Below are 25,368 nucleotides of genomic sequence, written 5' to 3'. Positions count from 1 at the left end.
ACAACATTTTTTTAATTTTTAGCGAAATTTTTAGTATTGGTACTTTTAATTACAATTTGTATATTTAACCACACGAGTTGCAAAAGGTCGTTACCTACTTTCAGCTAAAACCGATATTTTGCTATTTTATTTTTGTTCAAAAGTCATTCACTCTCGTATTTAAATCTCAGGTTTAAAAACAATTCCAAATAGTTTGTTCTATTTCATTTTTAATTAAAAAATAAAGTTTTATTAGAGTTAGTAGTAAAAAAACATAATATTGTTTGTGTGTACCTAAGATATTTTGCAACTGGTGGACACATTTAAACTTTGGTTATGACCCTATTATTTATTTTTAGACTTATTTTATGACTAAATCATAGTCATTGTTTAAAGTTCATTAAATTTATATTATCATGTTTCCTTATTATTATATAAATGTAGTAAAATCATAACCCTGTATTAAATTGTATAATACAGTAATACCTACCTTTAACAGAGATGGAATAAAACTCAAAATCCAAATTATACTATTTATGTAAAGGCATTTTAAGGGTATTGCAACGGATTGCTTAACAATGGCTATCTAGTTAGAAATAAAAAAAAATGCAATTCGAGAATATATTAATATTATTCTTAAGTTACCTTGGTAAGTCTAAACTATAGCTGACGGGTTTTGCGTTGACTTCGATCGCGAATTTAACGTTTATATGTACAACAAATGTAATTGAAACACAATAAAATAGAACCGTTTTTTATCTTATAATATAATGTTATGATTTATTTTTTATGTCAGATATACTCTTTACTTCTGTTATGCCGAGTATCTTTTGAGTAAGATTTGTTCTTAATCATTGTTCTTAAATAAAAACGACCGTCTATTTCCCTTACCTACTCTTTGCACATTTCTACTCCTGTTAATTATGTTTTTTTTTTATGGTTAAATATACGGTGCAAACCTAAAATCGCTATATTTTTTATGTTAACAACTAATAGCTACCTAATAATTATGTAATGATTCGGAAACTATTAGAATCAAAGCAATGCGGCCCTATCAATAGGTACTTCTTGGTATTTATTATTATATTTTTATATCCAAACGTGCTGTTTTGATGAACATAAAAAAAATTGCTCGCCAATTATACTAATTCACTAACGTTCAATCGTTTGTCAACATATGACGCGATGAATAATAAACTATTTCAAAAAATGTCACGACAGTCACGATTCGATTTTATGATCTACATTTTTTCGAATGAGTTATAAAGGCATTTAGCTTACCAGTACCTACTTACAATTTACAAATTAGAATGTGTTTGATTCCGTTTTTCACTTTTTTGGTGCTTTAGAGGACGTTATACCCCCTATTTATTAGTTGGGTATAGGCAATTACAGTAACCTTAACAAGGATTTAAAAAAACATATTCATTTAAACATAGCTACGCAGAATTCGTTTTACACGGTCCATAGTGGTTTTAGAGCAAAAACACTTATTATAAAATCGAAAAATAACATTTCGGAGACAATACCGAATTTGATTTTGAAAATAATAACCTTAAAGAAAATTTTAATTGTTTAAAAAATGTGATTTTAAATGTTAAATATAAGAGCTAACTTTTAAAAGTTAACATATATATTATATTAACGTTGGTTTGCCTATTGAAATTTGAATGGTTTATTATGCAAAATAATGAATGATCGATAACCACAGTTTATTTTATACACTTTTTTTTAAGTTTTTAGAGTTAAAAAGATATAGGCTAATGTTATTTATATCAACGCACAAACCTCACTAGTACTTATTTGCTCAGATAGACTTTAAATGCTAATTATAAAAATAGTATTTAGTAAAAACTATGTTTGATAATTTAATAAAACAATGATTTTATTTGAACCTTTTAACTTTTTAGCTACCGCAGTTTAATAAAAGATCGAAATACTGTAACATACAATTTGAATACTTCTGTACCTTCTTACTCCTCCTGTTATTCGTGTTTCTTTTTATGGTCAAATGGGTGTACGGGAAAAAACTCAAAAAAATGTATATCATGTTAATAACGTAAAACTATGTAAGGTTTCGGAAACAATTAGAATTTATGCGATACAGCCCTACCAATGGTACTTCTTGGTATTCGACAATAGTTAATATATTTTTATGTCCCAACGTGTGCTCATTTAGTGTATATAAAAAAACATTGTTCGATATAATATTGCTAACGTTCAATCACTAGTAAAAAAATGATGCGATAAATAATATTATATTTGAAATAATTTCACGACAGTCATAATTTTATTTTTTATGATTAACAAACGTTTTCTCGAATGAGTCATAAAGGCGTTAAGTTTACTTATACTTACAAATTACAAACTAGAATGACGTGTTGGATTTCGTTTTTTATTATTTTGGTGTTTAAGCACAATTTTTTGCATCGCATGCATGTATTTACACAAGTATAATTTTATAAAAAAAACAAAATATATTTCGTTGGGGATACCTACTAAAAGATAGTGGAGTCTTCACGCCGATTTAAAACATTATAATAATTTAGATTTTTTTTAGCTAACACAATTATTTCATAGGAAATAAAACCTGTATAGTAAGGACAGGACCTATTTTCTTGAGAGGTCACAAATCGATATGAATTATTACAACTGAAAGTGATGAAATAATTTAATTAACGCTTCGATGAGAATCTATAATGCTACATTTACAAATACCGATAAAAACATTTTAAATTGCAAAATATATACATTTTTTTGGGTGTTTGTTACGATTTTGAATGGGAAAGGGTAAACTTTTTGATCCAATAAAGTATCTTTAAGGTAAGATTTATGCGATCTATAGACTTGCTACATGAAGAAATTGGATGAGCTGCTAAAATACATCATGCGTCCAGATACAAAAAAAATAAATAAAAACACATCATTGGAAAAACAATACCTTCTCAGTTTGGTATATCACTAATACATCATATCACTAAATTATCAACACAAAATAAATAAAATGTACAATTATTATTATTTTACAGTATGTACGTTTTATAAACTTGAATTCATTTTGCTATTCCACCAATTTCTGACGACTAGTCTAAACCAAAACGATACAATTAAATTTGCCGCGTCAGCGTAGATATCCTTTTAAATTTTCTCCTTAATAAGCAATGGAATAGTATTAACGTAAAACTATTATGCTATAAAAGTGTGCTTTTTGAAATTGTACATAAAATCAGTTTTTATTTATTACATCAATATAATGTAATAATAATATGTAATAATGTCACATAAGTTATTTTGTATGAATGTCATTTATATACTAGTAGGTAGACGGGGCCCCCTATTAAAAAAAACAATGATTTTATTAGTTTATTTTAGAATTTTATATGTTTTTAACAACAAAAGATTGTTTTCAGTCATGCACAATAAACGTTTATTCATTAAGTGAAATTTTTGTTAATTAAATGAATACATGATATTTTATCATTCCAAACACAAATTCGTATTATGTTTATCAATTGATTGGCATTATGCAGAAGGCAACCATCCCAAAAAATCTGTTTGGAAGTAATATGATGTTTTACAAAAATAAATTATTGAAAACGATTTTACAACTGAAATTCCCTATAGGCTATAACTAATTTGTAATATTACCATGATGCAATAATTTACTAGGTAATATTTGTATAGTATAATGTATAATAAAGTATATTCATTATGATATTAATTATGTTGATTGGTATTTTTTGATAAATGTAGTATGGTTGCTCTTAATTTTTGAAACACAAATTCTTATATTGTAATAAAATAATATAATAAATATCATAATATAGTAATTATTGAAGTATAATGGTAAATATGTAGCTGTCGCTTAAGCACGTAGGTACTTAATGACGATATTGTAATTTGGAGTTATTGTAGATGTAAATTTGCATTTGCCGCGCTTAAAACTGGAATTTACCAGGAACAATCAGTTTATGGCTTAAGTTGATAAGCAGGCTTTCGCGTACACCGTTTATGAATCTTTAACACGTATCGGTCCTACAAACGTTAAGTACCCACGATCCGCGATTAGCCAGTTAAATTTGAATTTTTAACGAACCGCTAAATTTAACGATATTTGTGCGATCAGACATTAGCACATTTCTGAGATAAATAATATAAATAAACTACTGATCATAAACTTAACATAATATTATACCCAGCGTCATTTTTTTCCCGTTTAACCAACACAATCCAACTGTTTGACGGTCATTGCGGTTGTTGTTGGCAGACGGTTAGGAAGGGAGGTACAGAGGAGGATAAAGGCACTCATTTTACAAAAAAATCTTGTCTTTGTGGTTTCGATATAATTAAATAAAGATACATTGTAATTTTGCAATGATATGCAATTATCTTTAAACATTATGGTCATAACAATCGTATATAATATTTTAAAGATAAATTATAATTTATTGTCTTACACAATATATTATATTATACATATATTATTATATAAATATATATATATTGTATAATATAAATATATTAGGGTGGTTAAAAAAACCTTACTTTAAAATTTTGTTTGCATGACCCCCCTCCCCCCATTTGTTTCTATAATATAAAAAAAATGATTGTGTGAAAATTTGGGTTCGATTACTCAACCCCTTCACGTGCCGCATTAGGGTTAAATTTAAGCCAGAGTTTTTATTTTATGACATTTATTTTAAAATCTATAATAAATAGCATAAAAGTGTTTAGATAACATTTGTATAACCTATAGCATATAGTTAGATCTAATAATTGTGTTTAAACAATTTTATGATATTTACTATATTTATATATTTATATATATATATATATCCTGTCTGGGTTTCATGTAGAATGAAGACCAAGCAGCAACCGAGATTAGGCTGGCACGCAGGGCGGTCTCGGGGAGAACCGACGAGGTACACTTAGCTCGATCCTCTTAAATTCTTTACATGATGCCGTTTTTACAAATTGTATTTTACACTTATAGTGACAAATAATTATTATACAAGATAAAAAATATGAATTTGTATATATATTATATGGGTTAACGCCAAATACGAACAAACGTTTGGAGCGACCCCATCGGATTTTTTTGAAAATTACATTGCATGTCTGTTACAATGAAAAGAATGTTCTTAAATGTTTCTGGATTCCCCCCCCCCCACATTATTTTGGCCATGGTCGTAAAAAGTGATTTTAGTTTTTTTCATGACATATACAAATAAAGACTAAAACGCGAAGTCACTTTCTGAAGTATCTACCCGACCGATTTCAAACATTTTTTTTTTGTTAAAATATAGTTTAACATCATTTCTATGAGGGCTAAACAACCAATTTTTTATTTTCGTTCTCAAACCATTTCTATAAGCGTCTTTACATAATATGTATACTGTTTTATAGTTTTTTTATAATAAATCTAAATGATTTTCTAATTTTCTTAATTAAAACTCGGCCTTCTAGCTCCCATAGAGAAAATAGTAAGCTTCACATAAAAAAAAAAACTAAAATCCGTCCAATAGATACGCCAGAAAATGACTTCTGCGAAAGTCATTTTTTGTCGAACTGTCGCCATAACCCGGAGAAAAAGAACTTTAAAAGTTTTATAACTAGAAAAACTTAATATTTTTTCACTTCAAAATTAGTCGGCAATTTTTCGTCAAACATTGCCTATATTTTGCCCCTTAATAAATAGCGCTTTCCGTTCCCCATAAAGAACTCGCAAGCTGATAATACATTTTGCCGAATATTAGTGAAGCAGCTTGTTTTCGCATCATAACACTTAACAATAAAATCAACGTTGCTGATTAAGTACCTGGAACCGACGGGCGACATGGGTCGTATAATGAATAATTTTAAAGCATAATATTTTTTCTGGTTTTATTGCAAAACAAATATAATCGATCATAACAATAATTATTGCACGTGACGGTGGTGCCCATTAAACAGCATTTTTCGATAACGAGAATCCCGTCAACGTCTCAGTATTTAAAGGCTAAACACTCGCACAATTAGGTTCATTATCACTGGCTAACACATTCATCAATCGACTGTCCTTATCATGGTACGGCTTTATTACCCAAACATTTTATGTAATATTATATTTCAACACAAATATACATATATATATAACAATTTTTTTTTTCTAGTAAAATTCCTTTTCGAAACGGTTGGACTGCACAACGGCGATACAGTCGAAACTAAATTGTGTAAATCATTTAAGATAATAATCGCCAACAGGTAAGGGTTGTTTTTGTTTTCATTCCTCATCCAATCCAAACTTATCTAAAAGAGCCCATTGAAGTCTAATCGAGTGTAAAGCAATTTAGCGTTTTATTAAAATATATATCATATTATTATTATGTTTCCAATGGGAATTTTTTTTTATGTTTAAGTATGATTACGATATTATTGGAGTATATATACAATATTTTCAGTTGTCGTTAATAGTTGTTTATGAGATAATTACATGATGGGGTACCTAAGTGCCCAGTGTTGTAAAAAATACTTTCTATAATTAGTGTTTTTTTTTTTTATTAAAAAAATTAATAATATTCGAATAAAAGGCAGTATTCACGTGCCTTTTGGACATAATTATGCCTAATTCAGATACAATTTTTGACTTAATTTCAAAAGTAGAGTTGCCAACCATACTCAAGCTCCCACTCCCCAGTTGTGCATATGGTTTGACTTAAGAGTTATAAGTCATAAGAAAAAATGTTTTATAACAGCAAATAAATCCTTCACGGGCACTTATTAACAAAAACTGAACAATAACAATCCACGTAGATTAATCATAAAAAAGAAAAAGCCTCGCTTATCAATTTTGTGACCTAGATGGTCAATTACATTTTTGTGGACACTGTAATTATTTCTTTAAACTCTAAAATCAAATTCTTAAAGAACTTTACCGATGGAATCTATCGATGTTGTTTTACCGCTTCTAAATTTTCAGTGGAAAGTTCCATAGCTTTTTTAAATTTCCCTGGTATGCTTTTTATGCCAAATGGGTTACTAGTATAACTGAGTATAATTCTTTTGTGTGCGTTTCTGGTATATATTTGGGAATTCTCTCTTAAGTTCCTTTATAACATGCATGATACTATGTGTTCATGCATACAAATGTATATATAATTTAATATTGTTACCTATTGATATCTGCTTACTGCGTTTTCTGTTCATTTTAAACATTATAATACTATATAAAACATATTGCATTTATAAATTTAGCGTAAGGCACTTTATTTAATGACCATTTCAATAATGTTGCAGATTTCTTTTTAAAATATTGCGGTTGAGTTTTTTATACAATATTATACATTGCTTAATTAATTAGTTAAAATATTATCAACAATGTCATATCCGATTTGGAAAATAATTTTTTAAGTTAAGCATATTTTACTGAAAAGTTGACTGGTTGATAACCAGTTTTATACAACTATTTTTAAAGTTATAAGAGTTTAAAAGTTATGACGGGAGGGGAAATTCGGTTGGGAAGAGCGCACAGATAAAAATAACACTACACTCCACCTTTCTTCCTGCCCTAGCCTTTAATCTTTAAACTTTAAAAATATTTATGCTAAACTTGATATCGAACAGCAAACATATTTAGTAATTTAATCTTTATTTAAAAACTTGATTAAATATTTACGTTACCATTTAAATTACAAAAGTTGACATAAAAATAGAAAATTTGAAAAAGGGTTAAAAAAAAAGTTTGTAAAAATTTGAGATTATGTTGCATAAAAATACTACGAAAAATAAATATTTAATTATTAAACCCTATAAGATATTGAGTGAATCACTTAAAAAAAAAATACTCTGTATTATTATCATTGTAAAAACAACATACATTTTGTCTTTCCTATAATAACTGAATAATTTATTGTTCGTTCTGTAACGTATAATTTTATTATCTTTTAAATGAAAGGTGGAGTGTAGTATTATTTTTATCTGCGCTCATTTGCCAACAGCACTTCACTCCCCGTCCTAACGTTTAAACTCTTGTAACTTTAAAAATAGTTCTTCAAAACTGGTTATTAATCAGTCAAATTTTTTATTAAAATATTCTTAACTTAAATAGTTAATAATATATTACGTATATTACGTATAATACGTATTCATATTTTCTATAATATATACAGGTTAGGTTTTATGAGGTATTATTAAATGAAATATCTTCAGATAAATTGAGATAGGATAAGGCGTGAAAGATAAAAGTATTCGAGTTCACTGTCAATTCTAACTTAACTAATAATATTTTCTAAAAAATACTAGAAGGTACGCAAAATATACTAATATTACACAAAATTGATTATACTTGCCAGTGGTCTAAATATGTTAACAGGAAGCAATAATTAAAATTGAGTTAATTTGGATAATATACTTGATAAATTGTAATATTAATTAAAAAAACATATATCATCATAACATAATTACTAATAGAAAATTATAATTTATACTAATATTTTTCATTATTTTTCATGACAGAAATGATTGCAGAACACAATTGTCTCGTGTTTCTTCTGAGTGTGTCGATCATACATTTATTTGGCCACGTAAAAACTGAAAAATCAATATCTGAAAAATTAACTCAAAACAAAAACGTCCCTCTTATTGAAGGATGGTTCGCTACACCAATAAAACCTGAAACATCTACATTTAAAATACCTCTATTCAAACCCACATCGACTGTTAAATATGGCACCGGGACATCTACCAGTGGTTCCTGGCCACCACCTCATAACGAAAAACCTACCTCGGGACCGTCATGGGTTACAGATGATATTTCGTCGTCTCCAAACAATGGCGGAAAATTTACACAGTCTTCGAGTTCACCATATTGGAGCCCAACATACAATTTTTTCCCTACAACAATGAAACCTAGAACATCTACAGGTAAAATACCTCCAGTAGATGTCACAACTCCAACCAATAGCAAACCAAATGAAAGTACCATGAAACTCACAACGCCGTCTACTCCCAACAATGGCGGAAAATTTACACAGTCTTCAAGTTCACCACATTGGAGCCCAACAAACATTTTTTTCCCTACAACAATGAAACCTAGAACATCTACAGGTAAAAGACCTCCAGTATATATCACATTTCCAACCGATAGCGAATCAAATAAAGGTACCGAGAAACCCACAACGCCTAATAAATATGGCACCGGGACATTTCTCAGTAGTTCCTGGCCACCACTTTATACTAAAAAACCATCGAACATTAAGGATTTGCTTTCTATATCGCCAGGTAATGCTTTACCAACTAAACCAAACAGTACCAAAAAACCTTTATGGATTCCGCCTCATCCTTTTTGGTTTCGACCTACCTCGGAACCGTCAATGACTACAGATGATAGTGACGGAGAATTTACAGAGCCTCCGAATTTACCTGCTTGGCCCCCTACTTTTTGGCCTCAACCTACTTCGGAAGCGCCAACGTCTACAGATGATAGTGACGGAGAATCTACCGAGCCTCCGAATTTACCTCATTGGCCTCCTACTTTTTGGCCTCAACCTACCTCGGAACCATCAACGACTACAGATGATAGTGACGGAGAATTTACAGAGCCACCGAATTTACCTGCCTGGCCCCCTACTTTTTGGCCTCAACCTTCCTCGGAACCGTCAACGACTACAGATGATAGTGAAGGAGAATTTACAGAGTCTTCCAATTTACCTCCTTGGAATCCTACTTTTTGGCCTCAACCTACCTCGGAACCGTCAACGACTACAGATGATAGTGACGGAGAATTTACAGAGCCTTCGAATTTACCTGCTTGGCCCCCTACTTTTTGGCCTCAACCTACTTCGGAACCATCAACGACTACAGATGATAGTGACGGAGAATCTACAGAGCCACCGAATTTACCTGCCTGGCCCCCTACTTTTTGGCCTCAACCTACCTCGGAACCATCAACGACTACAGATGATAGTGACGGAGAATCTACAGAGCCTTCGAATTTACCTGCCTGGCCCCCTACTTTTTGGCCTCAACCTACCTCGGAACCATCAACGACTACAGATGATAGTGACGGAGAATCTACAGAGCCTTCGAATTTACCTGCCTGGCCCCCTACTTTTTGGCCTCAATCTACCTCGGAACCATCAACGACTACAGATGATAGTGACGGAGAATCTACAGAGCCTTCGAATTTACCTCCTTGGCCTCAATCTACCTCGAAACCGCCATTACATACCAAGACACCTAGAAATATTTGGCCAATTCCATCCGGTAATTGGGCACCACCAAATAGCGTGTGGCCTCCGTCAATTGACAAGTCACTTAAATTTCAACCATTGTGGATATTAAGACCATGGCGACCATCAAATTTAAATAATAAAAAGCCATGTCGAACTAGATGTAAAAAACTGCTATGCACCAAGCTTAAAAAACAACTTAAAAATAGAAAAGCATCTAAAAATGACAAGTTAGTTTAATATGTTTATGGCATAGACCATCAAATCTCTTTAATACTTAAAAAATAAGGAACAGAATATATTATTTGTGTCTAGGTAATTTTATCATTAGATAAAAGAAATATTTTTTTTCAATAGAACGTTTTGAATTTACTTAAATTTGTTAGTTGATTAAAAATTTAGTTTCTAGTTAAAACGTAATTACTTATTAGAAACACATAATATCACATCACAATATTTTTTGGGGTTTTAGTGATTGGAACACTTTACCAAATAGTTAATTTTTTACTTGAATTCCTCATGTAGATTTTAATAAACATTTTAAGTTTTAACGAATGTGATGGTTCGAAACTATATGGTTCAAAACTTGCATTCATATGAAGCTATTTCTATCAACTCTACTTAAAATTTAAGTATAGCTACTACCTTTTAATTTAAAGTATAGTTGGGGCGTGCAATAACTACAATATTAAATACAAATAAAATTTATCACTGTTTGTTGTTACAAGAAACTTTTGAAATTGTATTTTAAGTGATGGTCTGATCACAAATAGCATGGTAAAAATCGTAATAGCTGATACAATTACAATAAGCTATAAATTGACAACGACAACAATAGTATTGCACTATTTGTACACTAGTCAATTTACAATAAAACCTACCATCAATTTTTATTTTTGATAGTAGCTGGCCTAGTTGCCTATACTTTGTACACGACTTTTTTTATATGTCTTGATCGTTCCGTCTATTACTAATAAGTAAATATAATTGTACCTATTGTTATTTATGTACGTTATTAAATATTTATGTATAAAAAAGGAATAAATAGTTATAATACACTGTAACTACTTTTTATTTTTTTAATTTTTACTGATTTTAGTGAAGATGAATTTACTACATACACTATCCACAAATTTGTTTGATTACATACAAGAAATTATATTATATAGATACAATGCACCATATTAGTAGGTACGTCATAACTTTTGCTCTGAGTGTGCCTGGCTGAGGCTAACTTTTTTTAGGGGGGGGGGGCAACATTTAAACTTGATAAAAACCCTGTATTTTATATTTTATTATACCAATTAAAATGTATTTAATAAAAGGCAACAAATTCACACAGTAGGCATTTCTTTTTTAATAAAACAATATTTGAAATAATGTTGAATACACATTATGTTAGAATATTTTTATATTGTTATAAGTCATAAGATCTGTTTTAATAATAGATTATAATTTATTTTAAAATCATAAAAATTACAGTTATGAATCTGAACTAAATTAATAAAAATTTTAAGGTGGGCCATAGTAGGGAGGCACTTTTTAGGGTGGGCCTGGGCCCATCTCTGGTGTCGTCACTGTCACACCAACACCTGCAAGCTTAACAACCGCATCTCACATCCACACCCCACACCTAGGTGAGTGTAGGTAAGATAAAACCTACCCCTATCTGCTGCCCCTGCCGTAATATTAACCTAATCCAACATAATTTATATACACAACACTGTTAGGTCAGTGTTGATGATTTAAGATAATAACACATTACGTTTATTTCTTGTCCCGATTCAATTATTAATTTTCTTTTGGGCTTTTGCTATATTGACAAAAAATAGTCTAATATGTATTTAAAAATAGTGTAAAAACGACCGTGAAATTAAATAAGAATTTCAATTATAGTAAATATTTTATATTTTGTTTTGATTTTATACAAAGAAAAATACAATCACTTTAAATATTCAATAACACAAAATTCTTAATAGCTCATTATTTTCGTATAACAGAAGCACACCAGATGTAATAAATAAAATATATATATTTGTTCTGATGCTTATTTCAAGATTCGACGTACATTATATCGTTCCAAGTACGTATAAGGTGAAATGAGCTGCGAATCCATAACGGTAATTAGCGCCATTTAAAATCAATAGAAATTTAATGCGAATCAAATAATAGGATAGAAAATTAAAACAGTGGTAATAATAATATGAAATAAATGTATACAATTTTTGTTATAAATAATTATTATTTATCATTTTTACTTAAACAATGAGCGAAAATGTTTTAAAAAACGAGCGTTTGTTAAATAATATACATCCTATTTTTTTGTAGGACACAACCATGGTAATATTATAATATAATGTCAAAGCTGTGATGTCAATATGCAAGGGAGTCGATTTATTGAAGTGTATGTTGTACCTACGTTAACTTTCTCTCTAAAGAACCACAGAAATTTTATATGGTACTGTCTTATACAACTAATATAAAATACAATACCGAACTTAAAGTTGAGCTAAATGGGATGCAGCCTATAATTTTTCAACATTATTTAACGGTGGTTGAGAAATTTAATTAAAGTGTATTATGATTAGGTTAGGTTATGTAAATGAAATTAAAAAACATTCTGTTCGTTAGTTATTTAAAGAAATTCAAATCGATTTATCGACACAGGCGGTGTCGATGAGAGAGTTGCATTCTGTTACAGTAGCAAATGTTCCATAGCCAGGTTTTCAAATAGTTGAATATTGTCAGAGATATCTATTTATACTATAATAGGCCTCTTGCTTGACTATTATGTGTCGGATTCGATTCCTGTAGCATTGAAACCCTGACGCTATATTATATACATTATCTTTATTTTTTTTTTATATATTAAAATAAAATAATATAGTTTTATATATTTCATAGGTACATTTCATCATATTTTGTACCTATAATTAAAGATAACAGTGTAAATCGAATGCGTATACGGCATTTACTTTCCCGAGCAAAGTTGTTGTTATGATTTGCTGCTTTGGATTGTGTAAAATAATGTAAACTAAAATGTTTCAAAAGTTACAAAGATTGCATGTGTGTTTGAGAGAAAGTTAGCGTTTTAGTGTAAAATTATCTATCGACACTTTGTACAAATCAACACACCTAACATCACGACTCACGCCGTACGTTGTTTGATAGACATATGTTTATATTGTTTCAAAGACATAAACCTTATCATAACCTTATTATAACGTTTGGTTTATCACTCAATTATGAAAGTATCCCATCGATATCAGTGGGATTTTCTGAAATTGTGGCCGTAGTGGCGGAGGGTCCTCGCCGTTTGTCCCGTTGCTTGATGAACGCACTCAACCTGTTCAACAAAAACTGCTTGTCGTGACCTTCGAGCACCAGCTGCTTGCGGAGCACGGCGATCATTTTTTTGTTGGCTTTTGTAATACACCGGTTATAGTAAACGACGCCCACCAGCGTGATCACGACGGACACCACGACGTTGGCAGAGAGGAGCACATCGACTACGGCGAATACGGCCGGCGGCACGGCGTCCGTGAGCTTGGCCGTCGCCGTCCACACGGACGGTAGACCCTTAAACGGGCCACACGACCGGGACGGCGTGATCCGGGCGGTGGCCGTCGCCCAGACTGCCGCACAAATGGCGTATGACACCAACAACACGGACATTATGGCTGTATGTGTGCGGGACGGTCCGTACACCTTGTGGGCTAGACTGTAATTGACAACGCACGTGAACCGCTTAATGTAGAACATGATGACCAACGAAAGAAGACCGAGTATGGGCATCATCGGTGCGTAAAACGTGCCCAGCCAGACGATTGTCTGCACGTAAATGACGTCCAGCACGTGCTTGGCAAGAGTCAACTCCTGTTTGCAAACGGCTTGGAACAACCGGTTCTTGAAATGCCTAACCAGTATGGAACGTGGGCAGCTGATTAGCAACGTGATGCCAATTTTGGCTGCAACGTCGACAATCAGCAACCGGTACATAAGCGTACCGAAGTAAGTTTCCCAGCACAGTGGCGATCCGCACAGTGCGCTGGCGCATTGTAACTTCTCGCGCACGCAGTTGATCAGCCTGTACACGGAGCCGAGCAGCACGGCCAGCAGTGACACCTTGACGGCTAGTATGCGCAGCACGGACGACCTGGTCTCTTGGTCGTCGGCCGCCGCCGGCCGGTTCTCCAGCTTGGCCAACACGTCGAATACAACCGGTAGCACCACGTTGTAGAAGGTGATGGCCACAGGAACGGCGAATTCCAGCAGCAACGTCCACGCAACAGTGTGCGGCAACTCACGCCTTTGGAGCGACTTTACCGTATAGACGAACATTAAGTGCACGGAACAGCAGGCCACCACAATCAGGCCGACGGATAACGACCACGTGAACGCCTTGACTATCGCGTTGGTCACTCGACAGCCTCCGGCGTCGTCATCCGCGTCAAAATCCCGGCCCTGGCCTCGACCACGATGGCGGCGTTGGAAGCGGGCGGCCGCCGTCGGCGATGAGGTCATTAAAAACGACCGCAATTCGTTTGCGATGGCCTTGCGTTTGAACTCAGCCGACGTCTGGTTACTGATGCAAAAGTCCCAGCCGACAAACACGGCGTTGGCGTACAAATAGTACCGGCACTGGGTCTCCACCATACGCTGTCTCAGACCGCCGATAGAATGTCGGATAAAGACGGCCAGCGTCACGACCATATGGAATACAGTGCAGCACACGTATGCCAGAGGCACGCGGTACGTGAACAGCGGTTCTGCCGGTGGCGGTGGCATGTCAAAATGCTGTCCGGCCGGGTAGTGACCATAGTACGCGGCTGAACTCTCCACCCAACCTGCACCGCGCACCACGTCCAATACGTACAACAGTGACTTGTCACCACTGGTACCTGCCACTCCAGCCAACGTCCGTGTTGCGTTTTCGTATATCGCACTGCAACACTCTATGGACGCACTGCCATTGCTTGATCCGCATTCGTCCCACGGATCCGCCGTCCGATTACCCGCCGTCCGCGCCTGCCATTCTGTCCAGTACGCAGACGGTAACACAACCGCGGCCAGCACTACGCCTGCTGTGAACGCGTTCACGAATATCAGCAGCTTGATAAATACAAAGAACTGCGCCACGCCAGTGCCACAATGCCCTTGGATTTTGCGCAGACTCGATCCCCACAGGTTACAATTACCCATGTATTCGTTCCATTTAGTCTTAACGTGCAAGCAAAACTTGCGCTTCTGCCATCTCAACTGCTGTAGTCCTTGCAATCTAAAAGCGTCAGCGCTCTGTAACGTATAAATTAGATCAGAAATTATGTAAAAATACTCAGATAATTTCAATATTTCAAATGACTTCAAAAGTCTTTAGAAAATGATATACTATAAGAGAAAAATAACTATAATGTTATGAATATCCTGGAGTTAATATTATATTTTTTTAACGCTATCTACTATTTTTAACTATAGATGCATAAGAAAATAAAGAAAAGTTATAATATTTGTAAAATAAGTTATAGAAAATGAGGCCGAAGTCTGTATAAGTGAGAAAATATACATTTTCTACGTAAAATACGTTATAACAATAAATGTTAAAATGAATACTTTTACAGCTTCTTATTGAGACTAAAAATAAGTTTTTTTATAACTACGAGATCATTTCAATGAACCTTTTAAGTTATCTAGTTAAACTTGATTAAATTTGGTTTCAAGTTATGAAAATATAATATTGTTCTATAGATATTTATTTTAAGATTATACGATTATTGTAAGAAATCTATATTTTTTTATTTTAAATAATTTATGTTCATTTTTATATCTCGTACATTGCTTCGTTGCATTTGGTTTTTACATTCTTGGACATTTTATCTGTAATCAGATGTCGATCTAGAAATTACAAGTAGTATATCATGATTTGAGTAAAGTTAGTATAGAAAAAAATGTTTCGCAGTAGATCTGACACTGTTTTTTTGCTCGTCTCTTAATAATTATGAACCTTTTTTAACCATGTAATATTGTTAGAATCCTATTTTAATTAACAACTGTTTATATTTATGGCGATTATAAAAAAATTGACATAAAAATTTAAAGATAAGGGAGAACAAAGTCCCTCTCTTCTTGAAACCACGCCGGGTTAGGTCAGGTTTTTTTATGGTTTCACCTCTTTTTGCACACCCACCAGTCAATTGAATTAAATCCAGAGACATCAAGTAAAATCATTTTTTTAACACCATCAATAATTATTTTCAGTACAAACTAATATTTCATACTCCACTCACTTTTAGCTTGGCCTTGAGTTCTTTTTTGTGCGTCATGCTGATTGGCAACGTTTTGATCTTCATGATTTCTTCCCATATCAGTTCCTCGTTGGACAAGTTTTCTGTGGAAACAAAGTCTTGTTCAAATCGTATTGTCGTATACCTCTACCTGCACAATTAATGGCGCTATTATAGAAAACTTACCGGACAGGTCGGGCATCAAAGATATTTGAATTTCATTGTTGACTCCTACGGTGTTGGCGTATAGAGTGTTGGCGAATTCGGGCGGTGGCTTCAACGGTGACGTCGTTTGATAACAAAGGGATCCGTTGTTGATTTTCTTCCTGGCTGTTATAACAGAAAACAGTTCGGTTAAAACCTACACAGTTGCTTATCACCCATTTTTTACCTGACCGGACAATGCGTCAAGTTGTGTTATTAATGACAGAAGACACGGTACTTACCCGTCCTGGTCTTGTTGCTGGGCAACAGCGTGGACAGTTTGTTGGGATACTTCTGGAACGCCTCCAGGTCAGCCTCCGCTCCGGGATAACTCTCCTGGTAGAATTCCGAACCGGCTTCTTCCCAAACTTCCACGCACTGCGTTTTCTTCTTGCCACCAGACATGATTAGACGTGGTTACACCCTGTTAAAGTTAAAGAAAACCTGAGCTTACTTAAACGTCAATAACGATCAGACAACGCCAGAGCAACGAACCTTTCAAACTGTAGTCAGTCTATCGCAGGCAAACTACAACACGAATCATAATACATAATAGGTTGTTAATCATTGAATATGGTAAGTAAATCAACAACAAAAAACATCATCTTTAGGAAACCCGAATAAAGTGGCATACGACAGACAATGGGTTTTCTAGCAATCCTGTAACAATAAAAAGTTGTTGATAATAACAACAATTATTGACAGGGTCAACTATGATGATTCAGGTTAAGGCACAAAACAAATTAAATTTAAAAAAAAACACAGTTAGACTGGACGAAGTGGAGACGGAGAGATCCAGGTCTACGGAAATTATTTTATAGCTGAAAATTATAAAATTTTAAAAAAGTGATGAACCTATTTATTTACACTTAAGTCATATTTAACTCAAAAAAACGTATTGATTTTAATATTATTTGATTTTTTTTTAGTTTTCTCAATAAATAATGTGACTACAGATTTTTGAAATTAAAAAAAAAAAATGGGAACGACATGATATGTTGTTAAATTTCATTGAAAAAAAAACTACTGAACATTTTTATTATATATTATAATTTATAGTACAATATAACATTATATGTGGAACAATAATTTAGGAATCTAAAGTTATAAGTTGCTGTTATTTTACGTTTCAACATAATATTATTACAAAATAGATGTCAAATTCTGAATTGTACAACAGTTTATTGATTCCATAAACCGTATTTGAACAAATAACTATACTATAATAAAGGTTTATGGTACTAATAGGTTTTATAACCCCCAAAATTAGTGCAATTATTAAAAGCAAATCGTTTTTGTGTGATTATAATACAACCTTAAGTGAACTAGACCTTAGTTTATTTTTTACATTTAATGGGATTATTATAATAAACTGTTAGTTTTAATGTTAATGTGTTATAATTAAATTAACAATACAACCTTGGTATTTAGTAACACAAAATTAAATTTCGAAATAGTTTTATAAAGCTAGCCCAGTGAGATCGGTTCATAGTGGAGACTAATCGTATTGGGCACAAAGTGGTCACAAGTCTTTAGACATTTTAACACTAAAAATTATAAAGTAATTTTCCGGTGTATATATTAAACGGAATTCAAATTTTATTATTTTTATGTGAAGATTACTATTTTTTCTATGGGCCGATATTTGATTTAGCTATCAGAAAATTAGTTAAATTCATTAGAAAATACCATAAAAAAGTAAAAATATAATAACGCTTATAATACAATTTTGAAAACAGAACTAAATAATCGACCTTTTAGCCCCCATAGAAAATATGTTATACTTAAATTAACTATACTATACTATACTATACTGTTGTACTAAAAATTTAAAATCTTCGGTAGACACTTCAGAAAGTGGAATAAAATTTGGCGATTTCCGTTCCCCTTAAACAAATGTGTTTGTAATAGTGTTGTTTGATTATTGATTTTTTCTGAATAAAAAAGCAGATTAATAATTGTTTTACTATTTTTAAAGAAATGACTGCATATGTATTTCACTAAATTTTTAATTTGAGGATAATCTACCGAAAATATAGACTGATTGATTAAGAAATATAGAATTTATAAAACGGTAAAATACCTAACATATTTTCAAAAACAAAACAGTTGAGAAATTCTTGATTTTTCACCGTATATCGATAGTACTATACCTTAAGAAAACCCCACACAAGTTTGGAAGTAGTCCAACTGTATTTGCCGTAATTTTAAAAAGAATAATTTGTAAACATTTTTGGGTCCTTTCTCAGATATGGTTTCAGGTAAGAGTACAATATCTGATGTAACATTACTAAGTGATAACCGAACCGACATTTTTTGTTAAATTGGAAGGGAAATACAATTTTTTTGATTATTTTGATACATAACGAACTGTGAATTATTTATTTATCATGGAAAAGACAAAATATATGGTTATTTTTTATAATGATAAAATAATATAGGGGGATTTTTTTGAAGTGATCCACTCAATATTTTATAGGGTTTAATTAGTAATTAAATATTTATTTTTTGTAGTGTTTTTATATAACGTGATCTCAAATTTTCTCAAACTATTATTTTTTTAACCCTCTTCCAAATTTCAATATTTTAGTCAGCTTTCGAAATGTAAATGGTAACGTATATATTTTATCATGTTTTAAATAAAGATTAATTTACTAATTATTGTGATTGTTCGCTATCCAGTTCAGGATAATTATTTTTAAAGTTATTAAAGTTTAAAGATTAGGATGGGAAGGAGGTATACTATTATTTATATCTACGCGTTATATTACTCAACCGCACTTCCCCTCCTGTCCTAACTTTAAAATTAAAAATGAATCAAAACATGACTGATAAATTCTATAAATTACAATTTAAGTTTCAAAAGTTGATATAAAAATAATGAAAGGGGGTAAAAAACATGAAAAATTATGAAAAATTAAGATCACGTTGTATGAAAAACTCTATGAAAAATTGAGTAAAAAAAAATTACATAATGAGTAGAGCCCTTAAACAAAATCACCTTGTACATAGTTTATTCAAGAAAATAATTTTTTTATTTTTATTTAGTTCATGTATATATGATAGTAATATTTGCCTACTTAAACAAAACTTTAGTTGTTTTGTGTATATTAATAGTAATAATAATATGTATTAGCAATCAAAATAATAAATTCAAAAAATATTGCATAATATGCAATATTTTAATATTTTTAGTAACAACTAGATTGGGTGTTTCGCCATCATCGGGTTACATAGAATTTATAATGATAAAATTATTAAAAACAATATCCCACTCACACAAAGAATATATAAAAGAGGAAAATATCATTGAATATGTTTGTGCATTAATAAACAATTATTACAACATATACGAGTAGTACAGTGAAAACCGTTTGTTAAGTCTTTGTATTAAAACGTCTATATAAATAATTAATAATTACAGTAACTACATATCAACAAATGACAAGGGTGGGGCTTAAGACACGTCACGCCTTCCCTCAAAGCCGACATCAGCTGTATTATACATGATAATGTGTTCATTAATTTTTAAATTAGAGCCAATGTCGTGGATTTGTTTTTAAGGTTTAAAATTGAATAATAATGTTTCCGTTTTTAAGTTTTAATCATACAATAAGCCATTGACAGAGTTTTGACTAACCAACAAATAAAAAGGAGGGAAGGGGAATAACGTTAGTCTTATTGTATAAACGAATCGTTGCTAAATGTGTAAAAAAAAAAACAGTGAATAGTAAAAAAACAAATGCATACCTATATCCAAAGTGATGCATGGTTTATTGCGTTCAATGCAGCAAGGTAGGTGGTAAACGCTATTGTTTACCCGACAGACGAATACATTGCGTGTTGGATGGCGCGCTACCGTCGGTACCTAATCACTTATCATAATGGTTATTACACAACAGAATGTGACGGGCGCGCGCGCGCTTGCATGTGTTCGCAGGATCGCAACGCGACTGGGTTTGAGGCGTTCTCCGTGTGCACGCTGCGTCGTCCCGCATGTGCGCGACGGCTGCGGCTGCGGCGGCGGCGGCTGACGCACGTCCCGTCGGGCGATCGATAGCCCACCGTTGCCGTGCGACCCTTACCGAGCTCCCGGCAAGTCCAGCGTCAACCGCGAGCGCCTCCGCCCTTCAGCCATAATTCCCGCCCGTCCACCCCACGTCCGCCCATTCGCTCGTCCACACGCTTTGTTATTTCGGCACAGCCACTCGTGTTATTATTGTTTTATAACACGATAATAATTAAAAAACACACCTAACTTCATGTGGATGAATTTCAAATATATTCATGTCACCAGTTTTTACCAATAAAAAAAGAACTAGTGGCATAAATACATCCGAAATTCACCCACATGATATTTCAATTAAATTTAATCCATTTAAGTTTCGACACATTCAAACCTAACTTGTTAACAGTATAATTTTCTTACGTCAATCTATACTTGTTGCATTTCTTTCGAATAACAACCATTCAACGATTAATGATGTGAGGTTTTAACTGAACCGCACTAGATGTAAAAATATCACAATTATGAGTAGTTTAAATATGTTTAAAATGTGAATAGTGAATGATGTACAACTCATGTGAGCCATAAATTCGTACATCATTTTACGGGCATACGTAAACTGCGCCCGGATTACCTTGTTTTAGGTAAACTCCACCCCGATTATAATTTGGTTCAAAAAAGGTATATGTAAACTGCACCCAAATTTTTTTTTAAAAAGTGGAAAAAGGTTTCATGTAAACTGCGCCGGGTTGCTACCACTTTTACCAAATTGCATAAATTGCCAATGTCCATGACTAGGTTTCTTGTCAGCGGGTGGAATTAGTATTGATAAGGAGGACGGCAGATCTCCGAGTGTTTTAGCACTCACTCGCTGTTTGGCCTCGGAAAAAGGTACACGGATGTCGCTTTCATTTAACACAATCGTGGAGTAGAAATATCCAACAAAATGGCTTGAGTATTGACTTTAAAGATAAGAACAGTGATATTAGAAGGTGGTTGGTTCAATGCTACGGTATACCATTTCTAAGCCCAGAAAGTGTATCTGAGTATTTTGTAAATTATTTAATGAAATCTAAGCCCGACGACGAAAGAGTGACACGATTTGCGGATTATTTAGTAGAAGATTATAGTGTGAAGAAGCTCAGTATCCACCTGAAATGTGGGCTCAAGCATCAGCAGGCCATTTTGAAATTAATTACAGCAATGTAAAATTAAAGTAATATTATATTACAATGGTAGCTTAATAGTAATATTATAAGCAATAACACAACGTCCAATTACCAAAAATCGACGAATTAACATGTTTAAATTTGGTAAAAATGTACGAATTTTATGAAAGAAAACCGCACAAACAAACGTGTAGATTATAATCAAAACCTGAGTAGTATTGATAGTGTAGACTTTACAAATCGTTGTTGTCCGGAAATGTAAGATGATTATGATAATTAATTATTAGCTAAGAGAACGAGGCCCATATGTTTCCATTCGGACAAGTGGTTTGCACTGTACACTGAAATGATTTTGTTAGTGTCCCCTGAGACCTATTCGCTCGCCCCCGCATGATGTTAATAAATATCAGTCTAATAATAAGACGAACATGAGAGCAAGGCAATGACCGGTCACCAGACTGCAATGCACCTTCATATAGTATCAAGGAAAAAATATGTTTTAAAAATACTAATACCAATAAACTACACAGAGCCCTCGAGCCGTAGTATATAATGGTATATATTATTTCCAAGCAATAATTTATTTGATTCATAGTGTAATTATAAATTAGGCTGAACTACTTAAATTGTATATCTTTATTTTATAAAGGGCTCTGTCCGGAAGTTCATGATCTAAACAAAACCAAAATATGCATGCGTTAAGCGCTAAAAACAGCCCATATATACACTACTAATAACTTATAAGCCCCAATTTAAAAAAAAAATGTTCAACTTATTTTTAGTTTTTTACGTTAAGATTAGTAATCACAGTCTATAATTTAAAAAAATATATTTTTTTTATTAAAACAATAATATTAAAATATACAATATTTATTTGCTAATAGACATGTAGCAACACTACTTTAAAAAAAAGTTTTGGTATATTATATAATTCTCTATAATTCCAAAAATAACGAACATATTAAAAAATATGCGAAAATATTAAGAAACCTCGAAATATAAAGAGCGAACTTTATTCTTTAAAATGTAATCTGTATCTTAAACAGCTATTTTTTCCGATCATATTTTAATAAAAATATACAACTGCATATACTGCAACCGGATCTAATTTAGAACTTTGTTTGGACTTAGGTAAGTCAATGTAATAAAACTGTACAAAAAATATTTTTCAAAACGTTTTGTATCAAATTGTGTTTGTGTAGATGACGTGTATTAAGCAGTGAGTCTAAGTAAATTTCCTGACAAACAATCTTATTATGATTACTCTATAACTGTTTTTCAGTATTCAAAATTTGTTTGACTTTCAACGAAAAAGTAGTTGTGAGTGATGCAAAACATTATGTCCACATAACCTACATAGTTCTACTGAACAATATTATTTATAGAAATATGGACATGTGTAAGTACCACACATGCAGATTTTCAGCTTTTAATTTTACATAATCAACGAACAAGTGTACTAAAACTCTAAAACAAATAGAAAATATCAACTATTTAATAATTATATAATATTATTATGATTAAATAATATCTACGGAGTAAAAAAATTCACAAAAGAATTTATTATTTTGCCATCCAAATTTTGTGCAAAACAAATACACATTAGATCCATGGGCAACTTTAAATTTTAAGAATTGGTTACTTATAATTTAATAAGTATAACGTGCCACTATTTTCATACGTTATAGAAATATATTTTGTTTGGATAATAAAAAACGAATGGCTCCAAACAGAGTATCATTTTAAAATGTATTTTAAACTAAAAAAAATAATAGGTAATTTATATCTTCGATGCGTAGCTAGAAAAGGAGGAAACTTTTTCTTTATTTCTCTTTTTTGAGCGTAGTGTTATGAGCGAAAGTAGTTATAATACACATATTGTGTAATTATCATTTTCTCAACATTTTTTTTAAAGAAAAATAAAAAAAGGGGAAAATTATGACATTTTGGTCGTAATTATTTCTAGGTTACTGTGTGAGTAAGACATTATTGTAACTACAATGTTGTTTTTTGATATTTGTATGTTTAACTGAAAATAAAAAAAAAAATTGTTTTAATTTAATTATTATTTTTTTTTTTAACTGAAAATGATAAAATGATTTTCAAATAAATTTCTATAGGTCCATTATATTGGCTTTTTCACAACACATAAGAATAAAACGTAGATACACTTATAAATTTGACATACTTATTAAATTCAAAAAACTTGAGAGGTTCTCTAATAGGTGTGTTATTAAATTTCTAATTTAGTTACTATTTATTTAATTAAACATCACTTGATGGCAAAGCCCTATTGTTTAATCGACCAAATCTTAATTATAATTAATTTGCTATCGGTACGATGACATCAATGATTTATTAGAAAAGGTATTGCGCACAATATTTACAAATAATAATAAATAAGACAAATTATCGCCGTCGTATGGTTTGAACATACACGATGTATGCTCTTTGGTAAGAAACTGTTATAAGGCAGATTGTTCTCACCTTAGAATATTACAAAATGCTCACAATGAAAATCATATATTATTTTATGTGTTTTTTTCTAAGCGCGCTTTTCGTAAGTATATATTTAAACTTTCAGTTGATAGTGTTTAATGTTTATCGACTAGAATAGTTAAAAATTGTAAAAAAAACTCCTAATGAAAATAATATTAAATGTATGTGAAATAACCTGAAACTAGCATATAGCCTTTGATATGTTTGTTCTGAGTAGAATTTTTAACAACGTTCGGTAGTAATACTTCATAGAGATACCAATTTTAGTGGTTTATAGATATGAAGATCGTGTTTCATATTAAATATATTTTATCTTCTTAGGTTTTACGAACAGCAGAGGCTGATGGTGATAACTTAGGTAACATAATAATTATATTAAGCTTAATAAAAAGTTATAATTTATGTAGATACACATTAGTAACATTAGTAAATATTAACATTATGATTTTAATGACATATTAAACTACCTATTAAATACAAAAACGAAAAATATAAGAATTGTCTCATATTTTGATATACCTAAACCGATTAGGAACATTTCTTTTGTATGCTTTTAATAACGCTTAGAGAATATACCCTATTATAATATTTTATTGACCTCAAAAGTACAGCTTAATTATACTGGCCGTTTACAGAATATTTTGTGTGATTTAAATTCTGGAGTAGCTGATAGTAAACAGAATTTAGGACTAAGTAATGAGTATTAAAAACCCAGCTGCTGATAATAAACATATTTTTCCTTTTTTTTTTTGGAAAATGTCAGTTACGTTCTTTGCAGACATCAATTTTGACTAGGATTTAGATACTCAGTTAGCTTTTCAATTTTTAAGTATATTTAGACTCAGTCTTTCTCTCTTAAGCTCCATCGATAACTAACATTCTGATGAATAAAGTGGAAAAAAATTATGTTGATTTTAAATTATGTTTAAACAGCAAGCGGTTTATTATTATCTTATGAAAATACTATTACTTTTGGGATTTGTTTATACATTTCAGATAATGAAGCCAAACAAATATTGAAC

At 31.8% G+C, this 25,368-nt stretch overlaps 2 protein-coding genes across 4 annotated transcripts; one reads left to right on the top strand and one right to left on the bottom strand.

Annotated features, from left to right (window-relative positions):
• Nucleotides 1-8,458: 8,458 nt before the first annotated feature.
• On the top strand, nucleotides 8,459-10,427 carry LOC126837160 (cell surface glycoprotein 1-like; the record flags this gene model as incomplete). Its single annotated transcript, XM_050570991.1, has 2 exons — nucleotides 8,459-8,540; nucleotides 8,605-10,427. Coding segments are annotated over 2 exons (1,905 nt in total), but the record flags the coding sequence as incomplete, so codon positions are not given.
• A 1,710-nt stretch (nucleotides 10,428-12,137) lies between these two features.
• On the bottom strand, nucleotides 12,138-20,617 carry LOC126836432 (transmembrane channel-like protein 7). 3 transcript variants are annotated; one of them, XM_050569808.1, is made up of 6 exons: nucleotides 20,423-20,617; nucleotides 17,168-17,332; nucleotides 16,915-17,096; nucleotides 16,655-16,798; nucleotides 16,472-16,572; nucleotides 12,138-15,482 (listed from the first exon to the last, which is right to left on the bottom strand). In XM_050569808.1, exons 3-6 carry the CDS (start codon nucleotides 17,075-17,077, stop codon nucleotides 13,431-13,433), a joined length of 2,460 nt encoding a protein of 819 aa, XP_050425765.1. In that variant the 5' UTR covers nucleotides 17,078-17,096; nucleotides 17,168-17,332; nucleotides 20,423-20,617; the 3' UTR covers nucleotides 12,138-13,430. The 3 variants fall into 3 exon arrangements, with proteins under 3 accessions (XP_050425765.1, XP_050425766.1, XP_050425767.1); XM_050569809.1 differs by having other exon boundaries at nucleotides 17,168-17,200; XM_050569810.1 differs by lacking the exon at nucleotides 17,168-17,332.
• Nucleotides 20,618-25,368: the final 4,751 nt, after the last annotated feature.

This window comes from Adelges cooleyi, unplaced genomic scaffold (genome assembly GCF_023614345.1).
Source record: "Adelges cooleyi isolate 19-005CV unplaced genomic scaffold, UGA_ACOO_1.1 ACOO_flye_CR_arks_rails_tigmint_CR_PRNA_247, whole genome shotgun sequence".
Lineage (NCBI taxonomy): Eukaryota > Metazoa > Arthropoda > Insecta > Hemiptera > Adelgidae > Adelges > Adelges cooleyi.
Note: the sequence above shows the minus strand (reverse complement) of the source record. Positions and strands in the feature narration are given on the sequence as shown.

Bases quoted from the DNA above. Each gene is read 5' to 3' on its own strand.
- LOC126836432 (XM_050569808.1), bottom strand. From the start codon at position 17,077: ATGTCTGGTGGCAAGAAGAAAACGCAGTGCGTGGAAGTTTGGGAAGAA. The intron at 16,799-16,914 runs GTAAGTACCGTG...CTGTTATAACAG, and splicing joins CAGCAACAAGACCAGGACGG to CCAGGAAGAAAATCAACAAC. The intron at 15,483-16,471 runs GTGAGTGGAGTA...TATACGTTACAG, and splicing joins AACTCAAGGCCAAGCTAAAA to AGCGCTGACGCTTTTAGATT.